At 36.2% G+C, this 14,198-nt stretch overlaps 1 protein-coding gene across 2 annotated transcripts; it reads right to left on the reverse strand.

Moving 5' to 3' along the window:
* Positions 1–2,510: 2,510 nt before the first annotated feature.
* Positions 2,511–12,341, reverse strand: LOC120085643 (CELLULOSE SYNTHASE INTERACTIVE 3). Of its 2 annotated transcripts, none has more exons than XM_090317660.1 (8): positions 12,102–12,341; positions 11,508–11,860; positions 11,302–11,400; positions 7,971–11,035; positions 4,802–7,342; positions 4,034–4,488; positions 3,697–3,813; positions 2,511–3,069 (listed from the first exon to the last, which is right to left on the reverse strand). In XM_090317660.1, the coding sequence occupies exons 3-8, from the start codon at positions 11,361–11,363 to the stop codon at positions 2,908–2,910; spliced, it is 6,402 nt and encodes a 2,133-aa protein (XP_090173786.1). In that variant the 5' UTR covers positions 11,364–11,400; positions 11,508–11,860; positions 12,102–12,341; the 3' UTR covers positions 2,511–2,907. The 2 variants fall into 2 exon arrangements, with proteins under 2 accessions (XP_090173786.1, XP_090173787.1); XM_090317661.1 differs by having other exon boundaries at positions 11,508–11,935; positions 12,102–12,210.
* Between the last annotated feature and the right edge of the window lie 1,857 nt (positions 12,342–14,198).

The raw sequence follows: 14,198 nt of genomic DNA on the forward strand, positions 1-14,198 counted from the left end.
GTTAACAATTTGTTTAATCACCACATACATATACATAGTTGAATAAATATGATAGGAATTCAGGTTGCAGGTTCTTGAACATCTGAATTTCGGAAATGAAAATGGTTAAGTTTTTTACAAATGAACTTTAATTTTGGTTGGGAGAGGCTTGAATTGGGAATGATTAGTTTATTCCTTTTTATTGAATTTCATTTTTTTTTCCCCTTCTGAGTGAAGTGCGAGTTTGAACCTTGATAGTATATTGTCGTTATTTTGTTAAATATGGATGTTAGAAATTTTTTATTTACAAGTATGGATATTAGCTTTGTTGGGATCTACTCGAGAATGAAATTTTCATTAAAAATGGGTTGGATTTTGATGATTGTAATTTGTTTAAGAAAATGAAAGGAAAAAGAAAACCAAGTAAGCTAGTACTATGTTAAAAATCTTACTATCTATTCAAAACTATGAACAATACATCACAATTATGTGAATGAAAATTCAAACTATTGAGTCGAATATAATAATAGGCATTTTAAAAGGTGATTCAGAATTGATTTATTTTTGTTAGTTCAATTGATAAATAAATAAGAAAGGTTGACATTCGTTTTCCATATTTTTTAAGACAATGGATCCGTTCCATTCCATGTTAGTTTTGACCCAAAAAAAAAAAAAAAAAAGTATATATTTACATTTCCATAATCAAAATTCATTCCGTCATAATAAGTAATTTGATTTCTATCGAGGTTGTTTATATTGACAGTTGTAATGGAATGGAACATGTGTGATTATTATTACGTTGTTGTCGAGATTATTGATACTAATTATGGTATACATTAACACTACTAATTGTCGAAATTGATTTAGTAATGTTGATATTGATATCAATACCAATACCCATACTGATACTAATTGCTGATATTGATTTTAAACACAACCAAAGTCATAAGAATGGTAATTGATTATATGTGAGGGCAACATCTTCAAAAGAATAATGGATCCCATATAATTATCAATGGTAATCAGATTGATCACCATCTCTTCCTCAATCGGATTACAAATCGGGATTGCAAGTTTTGCTGTGAAGCCCAATGTTCATAACGAGTACAAAATATTGGTAAACATCGACAAATGTAATTAACTAGATCGTATATATCGTCATTGATTGATTATGTTTACATGTAAGTATACATGACCTAAGTTTCAATTTATCCATTTTTATTTTGGTACCTATCACCCACCCTCGTTGTACAGTTGACCCTACACCAAATACGAGATAGGATAATCTAGGCATATTTTATAATGAATTTGAAAACACAAATTTATAAACAATGAAAATAGTGTTGTATTTTCATATTGTATTTAATAACAGGTTCACAAACTGGATTTTAATTTAAATAATTGTTTAAAATGTGATATTATATTTATAGATCATAAAATTTGTTGTAGTTACCTACTAAATATTAGTTGACAATAAATTATTATTATTTTATTTATGAAACATGTTTTATGTTAAATTTTTTTATAATTATTACTTTGTAATATTATATAAATTATAGTATAATAACATAATACATATTTTACTTTTCAAAAAATGAGTTAAGTTTATAATATGACATACCTTAGTTCCAAGTCTTTATTTAATATAATTATGTACTTTAAAATTCAAAATATGGATATAATGAAAATATAAAAATGTTGTTTTCAAAATTTGCATAGTTTGGATCACAAAATCCGAAAACATAATTCAACTTGAACTCAGTGAATATAACACATAATTCAGGTTGTTTGCCAAATACATATTTGTTAAGCTAAGTGAATATGAAAACATAAAATAAGATCTAAATTTTCTACCAAATAAACCCTAATATTTTCAATTAAGTTAATCTCCTTTTCAGTCTCATTAAAAATTATGGACAATTATTTTAAATGACAAAACTGATGAAAATATTTTCAAATATAGCAAAATGTCACTTTATATCAATGTTTATCACAAATAGATATTGACATTTTGCTATATTTATAAATAAATTGACTCATTTTACTATATTAGTAAAACAACCTTAAACTATTATAAAAAAATTAATTTAAAAAAAAAAAAAAAAAAAAACTTCTTTTTGGCCCAAAAACCTGTTATTATGTATATATATTTAAAATTTCAAATATGTTAAAAATATAAATAAGTTATCCATGCTGGCAACTATTGCCATATAGTTAGGCGTAGTGGACTGCGAGAAAGTCTTCCTTTGTTTAAGGAAGTTCAAGTTGGACGTCTGGTGTGACGTGAGACGTATTACATATCTACCTAAATACTTATTCTCGTTGAAGATGGTGACTTAACAATCAATTAAAAATGTAGTATCCATACTATTGCAATATAGTAAATATTCTCTGGTTATTAACAAAAAATAAAAATCCTCTCCTTTCTGATTGGTCGGTCGGTTTCGATCATGTTCCAACTAAACCAAGCTCAATCAAAATTTAAAAAAAAAAAAAAAAATAGAAATTGTAGAAATAGAGTAAGAGTGAGATTGTATGATATCCGTTGTATCATTGACATAATAAAAGAAGCACTTCGTGCAAAAGCTGAAACCATTTCTTCACATAATGTAGTTTCTTTTGTAATTGTAGCATTCTTTCTATAGAACTAAAAGCCTGTACAACAACAACAAAACTCTTAAGTACCCTTCTTTTAAACTCTTCTTAGAGTTTCCCTTTCATCGTGGGAATCTTCTTCTTTCTTTCCTTCCTTCTCCACGCATTTTCCCAGGAGATTTAAGAAAATATAATTTACACTTGCATTTTTAAGGTAGTCTCTTTTTCTTTCGTTTTTTCATGCTACAAAATTGAAACTTCCATATGATATGATGAATAATAAATAATTACAAGCAAACTTACCTCCTCACCTCATATTACTAATGACCAACATCATAGTTCTTCATCTGATATTCTGTTTGACCAAATAATTTCTATTTCCAGTGTCCGTGAAGAGCCATCTTTGTCTCCGTCGTGATTTAGGCTGAATAATCCACTGTACAATCCCTCTGTTACAACTTTGTCGATCTGGATGGTCACTCTTCCCAGAGTAGACTGCAAAGGACCAACAATCATTCTCTTATTAGAACAAAGGTGTTTTTTTTTTTTTTTTTATCAGAAAATATCTGATAAATGAAATAGGGGAAACCCCATACCAACAGGTGATTACAACAAAGATTTCCAATTCGATATAAGATAAGTTAAAATGAGCAAACAGATGCTTTTTATTGCACCAATGAAAAAACGAAAGACAATCAAATCCAATGAGCGACCAAAAGAGGGGGGGGGGGGAATCTCTTAAAAGACAACCATTGCTTTATGATGGTGCCCATTGATTATGAGGTTGGGAACAAAAACTAAACAGACCCAATCGTGTCAAATTACCTTTCTTATACGTCACACAGTCAAAATTATAGAACGGTTTATAATTAACCAGAGAGAACTGGCATCAAAAGAAGATACCAGAAGAAAGAAAGAGATCAATAAACATCCAAAAAAGTACTAAAAAACGATTAATATCAAGTGGACAATTGTGGCTGGCCCTATTTTTGTCTTACATCAAAAAGAACTATATAAAAGAGTTCAGATGAAATGGGCAATTCATCTTTCAGTTATAAATAATTGAGAACACAAGCTGATGAAATAATTATCATCTCACGCTACTACAGGAGGGATAATTACCTTCCCAAAAGTGCTTTTGCTTTTGCAGATGATGTGCAGCTTTTGCCCCTTTGGAGGCACATCAAATGCCCAAGTAAATCCTTCTTTCCATTCAGGAGATGTACTGTGGCTAACAACCTGACCATAGGCCGGAAATCAACTTTAGCTAAACCCCACAAATCAGGGGGGAAAATTATGTAAATTCTATTTTCTAATAACTAGGATTGAGAATACTGTCAAGATGCATTTGACTTGGGCATCACATGGAAACAAAAAAATTAGAAAATAAAGGGATAACAAGTGCAAGGGAAAAAAGAAAATTAATGATTTTAAGAGAGTCCTAGCATGGCTTACTTACCTTTGTTTGTCGAGGAGGGCCGTTACCGATAGACAATCGACAGAAAGCATTTGTACTTCCCATCGTCTGTTTTAGGTTGTTCCCACGCTTAATAATAACAGTCAGACAACCTGGTAAGCAATGCAAAAGGCTATCTGCTCTGTCATGGAAACTAGGAGGGCAGGTTTTCATCAGCATTTGCAGTATAGGAATGGCCTCAGCTGCAATCATAGCTTGAGACTTTGCAATGTCTATCGGCATGGTTGACCAAGAATGCTTTAGCAAACATAAGGTATCCAACACAGTTTCCTGAGCTGCCTCATTGCCAGATTTTAGAGCTCCGATCAGATGAGGTATGGAAAGAGTAGCTGCTTCAGAAATATGGAGTTTGGGAAAGTTGGTGAATATGACATTCAAGGTTCTTAAAACCTCTTCATTGATAGTTGCAGTAGACCACAATTCCCTCTCCAATGCAGCTGCATAATAAAATATGCAATGTAACTCATTTCAATTTGAGAAACCTAAGGGAGGAAGGAATAAACTGAGAAAAAAAATATTGTTCTAAAATCATCAGAAAAAGATTAACATCCCCTTCAGGACGATGATACTAGATTTTTCCTGTCTTGAAGTAACTTAATCTCTAAACGAGGGGTTCCATCCTCCATATAAACAAAGAGCTTATGGAATTGATTAGATCATTTTTGAAGCACTAATGCTTAAATATAGAGTAAACCAAAGATCGATATTTAGTAGAATGAAAAGATTTCAACAGTTTGAGGCATAAACTACCTGTCAAAGATCTGATGAGCTCATTTGATACATATTCCTGTAATGTGTGATTAGAAAACAAGAATTTTATCAGCAATGCTGCCTGACCAGAAATTTCTGGACTTGGAGACAGAAGAAGCTCCTGAACAACCAATATTCCACCCGCTTCAGCAACTGCTCGCCTATTTGTTCTACTGTGCATGACAAAGTTTTGCAAAGCACAAATAGCCACCATTTTCATTTCTTCTGTTGCCTCATCTTCAAGCAAGCTTATCAATGCACGACAGGCAGATACAGAGTCACTAGCTCTTGCATGTCCAGCATGCTGTGAAAGATCTCCGAGGGCTAAAGTTGCGAGAAGCTTGCCGGGCTGGGATCTGGTCTGTGGATCTAATAAATACTGTGATAAGGGTGCTATTGCATACTTGGAAACCTTCATCTCTCGAACTCTGACATTATTAAATAAAGTTTCAAGTAACCTTCCGGATGCTTCTTCACATTGATGAGATCTTAGAAGGTCGACCAATGCATCTATAGCACCAGCTTCTGCCATCTGTTCAGCACTTAATGTATCATTACCTTCATGATTAACTAAAGCACTGAGAGCCACCGTGATAGTGCTCTCTACAGTTGAATGCAACATTTTCACGAGAACAACCACAGGAACTTTAAAATAATATTTAGCATTGAATCGCAAAACATTTGACAAAACCATGGCGGCTGATTCCCAGAGAGCGTGAGGAGGCTGAGGGTCGTCTTGTATAATAACCTTCGAAAGCTCAAAAATACCTCCAGCATCAGCAACAGACTTAGGCCAGCTAGTGGATATTTTTTCCAATGCCCTTATAGCTGTTTGCTGTAGATTCAATATTCCAATCCCAGCAAGCTGTACAAGTGGCACAACTGCATTTTTAGTTGTAATATCTTGCTGGAAATGCTCTTGTGCAAGAAGATGAGATAATAACTCTGTGCCAAGCTGCTGGACAGCTCGGGATGGGGACTCAAGAAATGAAATCAGTGGTTCAATAACTTGGCTAGGAGTAAGATTTAGGGTCACGAGACTCTGCGGTTTCTCTAAAATATTTACAAGAGCTTGCAAGGCACTGTGCTGCCCCCACAAATTAAAATCTGGACGAAGCAAAACCAAGAAAAGAGGTTCCACTATTTTTGCAGCATCTGAACTCCTAGCAATTGCATTACTATTTGTTAAAATGCGAAATAGTTCCGCCACTGAGGAGCATAATGAACTAGGTGCATCTGGAAGCAACTCGAGACAATTATCAATGACCCCAACCTTAACCATATCCATTTTGAGTTGAGTCCGATCTTTTCCCAACTTTATGAGAGAGCAGATGCTTGCTTCAATCAATCTATAATTTGTTCCAGAGACCAAACTAACAAGGAGGTTCACAATGTCATAGGGTAAAGTGAGCTCTACTTGTCGTTCATCATCCAGCAATCTTTCAAGTGCACATACCCCAGACTCTACTGCTGAACTTGAATCTGACTGCATCAGAAATATGAGTGGCTGTATGCATTCAGAGACAATTGGATTTGTTCTTACTTTAATATTACCAAACAGCACAAAACATAGTTCTGCAGCATTTGTCTTCAGCTCCAAGGACGACGAAGTTGTTAAAATTCTGCATATGCTGTCAAGCGGGGTTCCTTCCACATCATTCAGTAAATCTGTTTTTGAAGAATATCCTGAAGTCAATCTAATCAATGCAGCAAGAGCAGCACCTTGCTCACTTTCTGATGTGGCATTGAGCATGTCAACTAATGGGTGGAAAGCCTGCTTGGCTAGCTCAGAATTTCTAATGTACTCGCAATCAAAAAGTTCAAAAAGGGCCCTTGCAGCACTGAATCTTGCACTTCTTGACCCCAGACGTAGCACGGCTATAAGTTGATTCACGGAACTGGCCGATGCCTCATAACGAATAAGATCAGGGTTGCTAAATAAAATTCTCAATAGATCAGATATTATGGCTTCTGTTGAGTCTTGAGGACTCAAAGAGAGATACTTTGTCAAAGCATCTACAGCTCCAGCTTCAGCCATCATTAATTTATTTGCATCACTTCCATCAGCGATACGGGTCAAGAGCTGAACAGCAACAGGTGGAGCACCAGGTCTATCTGGTAATGGTCTCAATAGATCAACTAGTAGAGGTATAGTTTTGCGTGCAGTTGACCCAATTCTTACTTCTTCAATTTCAAATAGACGCTCAAGAACAACTTGATCTGGTTTCCGTGTCAAAGAAAATTCATCTGCCAAAGAAACAAGGTTCGGCATATCTGACTCCACAAACCCAATTAGAGTAATTAACCCAACAATTGCACCAGAATTTGCAATGGCAAGATTTACTCCTTTACTACCATTACAAACAAGACTTGCTATTGCCTGTGCAGCAAAGAATTTATCATTCACCTCCTCAGATCTTGACAGAAAGGCAAGTGAAGGAATAATACTCATGGTTGCAGGGGATGAGGCAACACTTGCATCTTGGAACAAGATTGCTAGGAGCAGGGCACTGATCCATATACCCTCCATATCCTCTAATTCTGCCTGTTACAATGAAATCACATATCAAATCTATAAGAATCCAGTCAAAATGAAAATATAGCAGCAAGACACACATGCTAAGTACATGCACCACTCAGGCCTTGATAAATAGATCATCGGTGTTGTTTATGATTCAAGCTCATCAAAACAGAGGACCTATCACCATTCTCCAGTAGATTTTAACATTCGCTGCATAATTTAGTGATGATAATTTTGTCCAAAAGATGTTCATTTTAAGTTGTTATTCTTACTCCATATGAGGTGATCGAACGGAATGCGGCAAAAACTATTTGCATGGAAAGACATTCCCTTAAAAATGATACTTTGGGTTTAAAAGAGCAAAGTCGTTTAGATTTGATGTAATTGCAAGCAGGATACATACCATTAGTATAAAATCAATTCTTCCAGAAAAGGAGAAAAGACATTAATGAACACTAATATTCCTTACATGAGCAGATTTTCTCAAATTTTGGGTTGCATTGACAGCAAAAATAATAACTTCCGTTCTCAATGAATATAAAAAGTCTGCTCACCTGACACAGTAACAGCAGAACAAGAGGAGGGAGAGAACAATTGGAAATAAGTAATGATTTCTAGGGGGAGTGAACATTTAAATTAACAAATGACTTGCCTGTGAATTTGTAGTATAGCTACCAAGCTTGTCAGACAGGGCCTCAAGTCCTCCAGCTTCCAGAACAGCAACCTTGTTCTCCACATTTAAAGAAGCAATTATTGACAACAACCAGAGGGCAATGGTACCTCCCATGACTGTGGCCGGGTCAGAAGCATCAAATCCATCTCCATCTAGGAAAGTACTTCGTTTAATAAAACCTCTATGGGCCCTAACTTCAATATCTGAAGAGGAATAAGTAGAATTCTGCTTGATCAAAGCCACTAAAGCATTTATAAGTAGTTTGAGACATCCAAATGAATCTAGCGCTCCCACTGACTGCTGTTTGTGCTCCTTCATAGCACAGATGAGTAATGCAGCCCCTCCTGACTTTACTTCTGGACTTGAAGATGTTATTATTTTACTGGCAAGAGAATCAAGTGATTTTGATCTTGCAACTAACAAATCACCTAAAATAACAGGTTGGTCTCCACACAGTCTTGACAAAATTTCGATCACCTTGTCCTGCAGTGGAGATGGTCCCTCAGCAAGACAGTATACAAGTGGTTCCAAGCTTGAAGGATCCTCAACAAGGGCAGACCATGGTGCATAAGTCAAGCTAGCTCCTAACTTGGTGCTAACTAAGAGGGAAATTACTTCTAAAGCATCTATAACATTGTTCCCATCCAAATCCATAGACCTTAAGGAGTCAACTAGAGCAAGGACAATGAAACGACACTGAGTTTCGCTTGCAAACACGTCACCAGGTGGAAAATGGTTCAACAATTGATGAAAGGCTTGAGCGGCACTCTTCTTACCAACTGGAGTTCCTTCTCCCAAAACTCTAGTTAGAGCTGAGACAACATCTTCTGCTAGAGCTTCTGCAGCTATTTGAGAATTAGACAGAAGATTGGCCAGGGCAGCAACTGCTGTTTCAGCAGCATCAACAGAAGATGTTTTAGCCAACTTAATCAGGGGTTTGACATCCCCTTCAGCAATGTGGCACATCTTATTCATTGCTTTTGTCTTGCTGGGCCGGGAGAGGGCAGCCAATGCTCGAGCAGATTGAGTGGCAACTTGAGTATTGCTCGCCAAGAGCTTCATGCAAGGATGTACAATCTCATCAGTTGCAAGACTATCAGAAATATCCGGCCTTGTGCTAAATAAGTCTGCTAGAACAGAAGCAGCATGGGCTTGAGTTTCTTCATTTGATGAGTTAAGAACTTGAACAAGGGTTCTCAGACCTTTATTAGCTGCAGAATCTTTATGTACAAAATCCTCATATGATGCCATAGTAAGCACGTGACCTAAAACTTGAATTATATTGGCCTTTTCTTTTGGAGAATCTCCTAAGAGCATAGCTAATAGCTGATTTATAGTAGCAGAATCAGCAGTTTGGACAAGCTTTGAAAGTGCCATTGCAGAGGCTTCCTGGCCCCTTGATCCACCACTTTTTAAGAGCCACAAAAATGCTGGGATGGCACCTGCACTTTCAACACAAGCTCGAATATCTTCACTGTGGCAGCACAAATTCCACAAAATATGTGCTGCATCCTCCCTTGCCTTGTGGGAACCTGTCTCTAATAACTGAACCAATGGAGGAATTCCACCCGCAGCAGTGATAGCCCACTTGCTGTCATCTACCTGGTCGGTCAAGATTTCCAGCAACTGAACAGCATACTCCTGGTGTTGCTCACTTGATAACCCCAGTAATGATATAAGTAACTGAACTCCTTCTCTCTTGCCAATGGCTTCCCAGATGCCAACCCCATTGCAACATAAACTAGTCAGAGATGGTATTAGGTACTCTTGCACATCAGTAGCGGCAGTTGTTACTAGTCCAATAAGCACCTTTTTTGCTTCTGCATGGTTTAAACATTCTGAGAAATATATATTACCATATAGACTAGCCATAGCTTCAAGGACACGCTCCTGAACTAACTTGTTGTCGTGAGGCTTTAATAGTGTTACAAGAATATCTTCTATCTTGTTAGCTTTAAAGGAGTCCTCATCACTGGACTTCTCGAAAACCATTAGAGTATATGCAAGTGCTCCAACTATATCAGCAATCGGTGCATAAAGGCGAGGGGACTGTGAAAGTTCTCCTAGATAAAGTAGTAGTGCAGACATCCCACCACAAAGATTGGCCAGTGCTCGTGTTGCATGCTCTTGTAGAGACTGGCCATGCTTACCCTGCATACATTCCTTAGAAGGGGCAACGACTGCCCTGATAAGTACTGGAATACCTTCCTCGTCCACAATTGCTTTTTTGGCCCCAGTTGACTTTGATGAGAGAGCCTCCAGAGCATCAGCAGCACTTGCACGGACAGAAATATCATTTTTCTTACTTACAAGCCCAAGCAGAGCTTTCACAGCTCCAGATTCTATCACCTTAGCTATGCTATCACTGAAGGCCAACATTAGGCGTGCTAGAAGAGAAGCTGCATTTGACTGAACAGTTGCACTGTCAGAAGAGAGAAGATCAACAATGATATCCACTCCCCCAGCCTCAAGTGTGGCTTTCCAATAACCATCCTTGTCTCCGCAAAGATTTCTCAAAGATCCAGTAACGAATCCCTCTACAACTTTGTCCTGCCTATTGTTTGGATTTAGCTGATTCCATAAGGTGGGTATCACACCTTCTGTGACAAATATCTTCATACCAACGCGATCATTCAAAAGCCCACTTGAAGAAACTTCATAGATTGCCTCAGCAGCGGCTTTACTAGCCTCAATCGATTCAGATTTCAAGAGTGAGAGCAATGGCGGGATGCACCCACCAAGAAGCACTTTCAAGCGTAGTTCGTCATCTTTGCATAAAAAACTTAAAGTTCTCGCAACATTAACTTTTGCCACCGAAGACCCACTTCTGAGGACATTGATGAACAAAGGCATAGCTTGAGAATGAGAGCCGATAAGTGTTCTGGCATCCTTTTGTGTTTTAGCAATTCCCAGAAGGCGTGCTGTAATAATTTCTTTCTCTTGTGACGAAGACATACTTGCATGAAGTTGCTCAATAAGCTGAGCAACAGTAGCCATTGTAGTTTCTGGATCATCCACAATTGCTGCTCCATTATTGTCCCTGATAATTGGAAATATGCATGCTCAGTACCTTATAACCATTAGGTTCATTTTAACAACGAAATACATTTTAATTTTACCAAGAGTTGATAATTAGCACTTGCATATAGTTGGAGACAAACTAACTGCTTTAAATTCTATTATTTATATACCATACTACGGTCTGAGGGAATTATAAACATTGCGTTGATCTAATGCCATGTTTTCCATTAATAAGACCAACTGCCACAAAAAAGAAGAGAGGATGAAGGAAGAAACAAAACCTACCGAGGGCTAGAAGTAGAAGGTGACAGAGACTCAATTTGTTCTGTGGCGGGGGACTTCGACATTTCATGAATTCACAGTCTCAGCTTTCACCCAGCTCACCTGCAAGTTGAAGCAGAAAACCACAAAACTCCTCAACTTATTTTATACTTTTAAGTTGAAGTAACATAGCAATGATAAACTCATAAACAAGTTTAAACTACAAGTACCTAACAGAAATAACTCAAAATCCAAATTCCAAAATATCACAAGACGTTCATGCACACAGGGTTAAAGATCAAATTGTTGCTCTTCTGTAGATCCCAAATCCAGAAATGTTAAAAGATTTTCTTCGTTCGATCTGCCTAATGCAGAACAAGCAAAAACCCAAAAACTTCCCCCTTCCAGCACACGTCGGAGGCCGCTTCTTCCGACTCAGAAGCATCAAAACCTCAATTATCAAACTACCCAATTCAATTCCATCTCCAAATAGCGAAAGAAGCTATTTCCTCCAAAATCCAAAAAGAAGCAAGCTCAGTTGAGTGTGATCTTTCACCGACAAACCAAGTACAGAATGAATCCACTGCAAAACAGCAACCACAGCAAGTAGATCAAAGCTGAATCAGTAAAAGATCTCCCAATCCCAGTAGCCCAATTACTTAAAACAACAAAAAAAAGAAGAAGAAATTCAGATTTAGAAACAAAGCAAAACAAAACAAGAAAAAAAATGAATAAAATAAAGTACGGAGATCGGATCAGAAGTAGCGTCACAGAATCTAGGGCAAGAAAAACGTCATTTTCGAAGTGCAAAATTGAAAATGTACCTCAATTTGACGCTGATGAACTGGGAATTGGCTCGCTATGAAAGACCCGAAATCAGAAAAAACGGCAACCTGAGAGAGAAGAAGAGAGAGAGAGAGAGAGAGAGAGAGAAGCAGTCTCACAGTCTCAGTCTTTTCGCTCCCACTCCTCCATGTGTGATGTGTGCAGTTTTTTTTTTTTTTTTTCTTTACTATCTTTTTGTGTTTTTATTTATTTTATTTTATTTTTTCCTCTTCATCAGTGTCTCATTCTTTATTTCTTGTATTCCTTTTAATTTAATTTGTGAAATAAATAAATAAAAATAAATAAATATAGAATTGTCATAAAAGCGCGGGTGATTGGGAATCGGTTGGAAGAGTGGAAAAAGCGAATGACAATAAGCCACTGCCCCCACTTCCTTTCCTCCCGACGCCAATTTCTTTTTTTTTTCTTTTTTTTCTTTTTTTTTTTTCTTTTTTTGTTTATTTTCAAAATTATTAAAAATATACTTAAATTTTGTCGTAGTATTTACTATTATATTTTCAAACGCTGCATTTTCAAAATTATTAAATTATACTCAACATTCATAAACATTCTGTTGTCGTTGTTATAGGTAATTTTTTTTACGGGAGAGTCAAAAGTTTAGGGATAAAATTAGGAAATTTGTTTTTCATCCCAAATGGATGTAAGACGAGTAGGAAACAGGTTCAAGAGATGCACTATTGGAGAGTGGCCGAGTGAGTGAGGCAATTGGATCATCTGTCCCAAAAGGCTCGCGAGGTCGATGCCAATCGAATTGCCCATGTTGTGACCATTTGGCCTAATAGCCCACCTTCTGAGCCCAAGACCAACAGATTTGATTAAATGGGTGAACTGGCCTAAAACCTGTCGCGATGTTGACCCAACCAACTCTACCTAATTCCCATATGCAAGTTGGATCCGACCTCGTGGGGTCCTATTTGTAAATGGGTGTTCATGGGTTAGATTTGGTTGGGTTGAAGCACTGTTTAGATTCAACTCAATTGTTTGAGTTGTATGTTTCTTAACTCAAATAACTTTTATTAAAATATAAACTCAACCCAATCCAACTATGAAACATTTAGGTTGGGTTGGTTCGGGTTACACATGTCATTTATTTAAATTCTTGCTCTAAAAAATAAGTAAAATGATAATATGTAAGAATTTTATTTAATTCTTTTGATTAACAACTCGATTTCAATTTATATTATGAAAAGTTTTTTTCCAAAGTGCTAAAAAATTATTTTCATAAGTTATTGAAAAATAAATTATCCAAAAATATCATGAAATTAAATAAAATTAAAATAAATATATGTAACATATAATTATATCATAAATTTAAAAGAACACTTACTCTTAAAAATTAATAACAAGTTTGGATTGGTTTATATTATATTAGGTGAATCCATGAATCAATTCAACCCATAAAATTTTCATATATTTGAATGCAACCCAAACCAAATTAGTTGATAACCTAACCCAAATCGTACAAGTTGGATTAGGTTGATTAGTTTTTTCAGGACATCAGATTTTTTTAACACCCCTATGTAAAGAGATTGAGGAAACCCTAGGTTTAGCTCCGGTATATATATATATATATATTAAGTGAAGTGATAGATTTGGACCACATATCTCTTGGTCATTAGCACATATTGATGTTTGTTAAGCTAAGCTCTTTTTGACCCCATTATATATGAGCTCCATAACATGTAAGTTCATCTTCCTTCGGAAAAAAACTCGCTCTAACCCTTGCTAAAAACTAACTTAAGCATCAAAGTTTCCATGACAAACACCACAACAATGTTTTATTCTTATTGTTTTGTAGGTAATCTCTTCTCCAAATTATTAATTTTTCGTTGTTATCACGTGAAGGTCAGGTGTGTTTCTCCCATCTAGATTTTGGCATCCAGAATTGTCTTCTTCTTCTTCTTCTTCTTCTTCTTCTTCTTCTTCTTCTTCTTCTTCTTCTTCACTTTAGTGGTTTTTAAGAATGAGGGATTATCTTACGTGAATCGCTAGAGACATGTGAAGTATGTGACTATCTCGATAACAAAAGTTCTGCAAGAGAATTGGAGCAAACTATCATGAAACAAACAAAAGTT

The sequence above is a fragment of the Benincasa hispida genome, chromosome 9, assembly GCF_027475165.1.
Source record: "Benincasa hispida cultivar pf3 chromosome 9, pf3_genome.v1.1, whole genome shotgun sequence".
NCBI lineage: Eukaryota > Viridiplantae > Streptophyta > Magnoliopsida > Cucurbitales > Cucurbitaceae > Benincasa > Benincasa hispida.

Bases quoted from the DNA above. Each gene is read 5' to 3' on its own strand.
- LOC120085643 (XM_090317660.1), bottom strand. From the start codon at position 11,363: ATGTCGAAGTCCCCCGCCACAGAACAAATTGAGTCTCTGTCACCTTCT. The intron at 11,036-11,301 runs GTAGGTTTTGTT...TCCAATTATCAG, and splicing joins CCTTCTACTTCTAGCCCTCG to GGACAATAATGGAGCAGCAA. The intron at 3,070-3,696 runs GTAATTATCCCT...GGTCCTTTGCAG, and splicing joins GCAAAAGCACTTTTGGGAAG to TCTACTCTGGGAAGAGTGAC.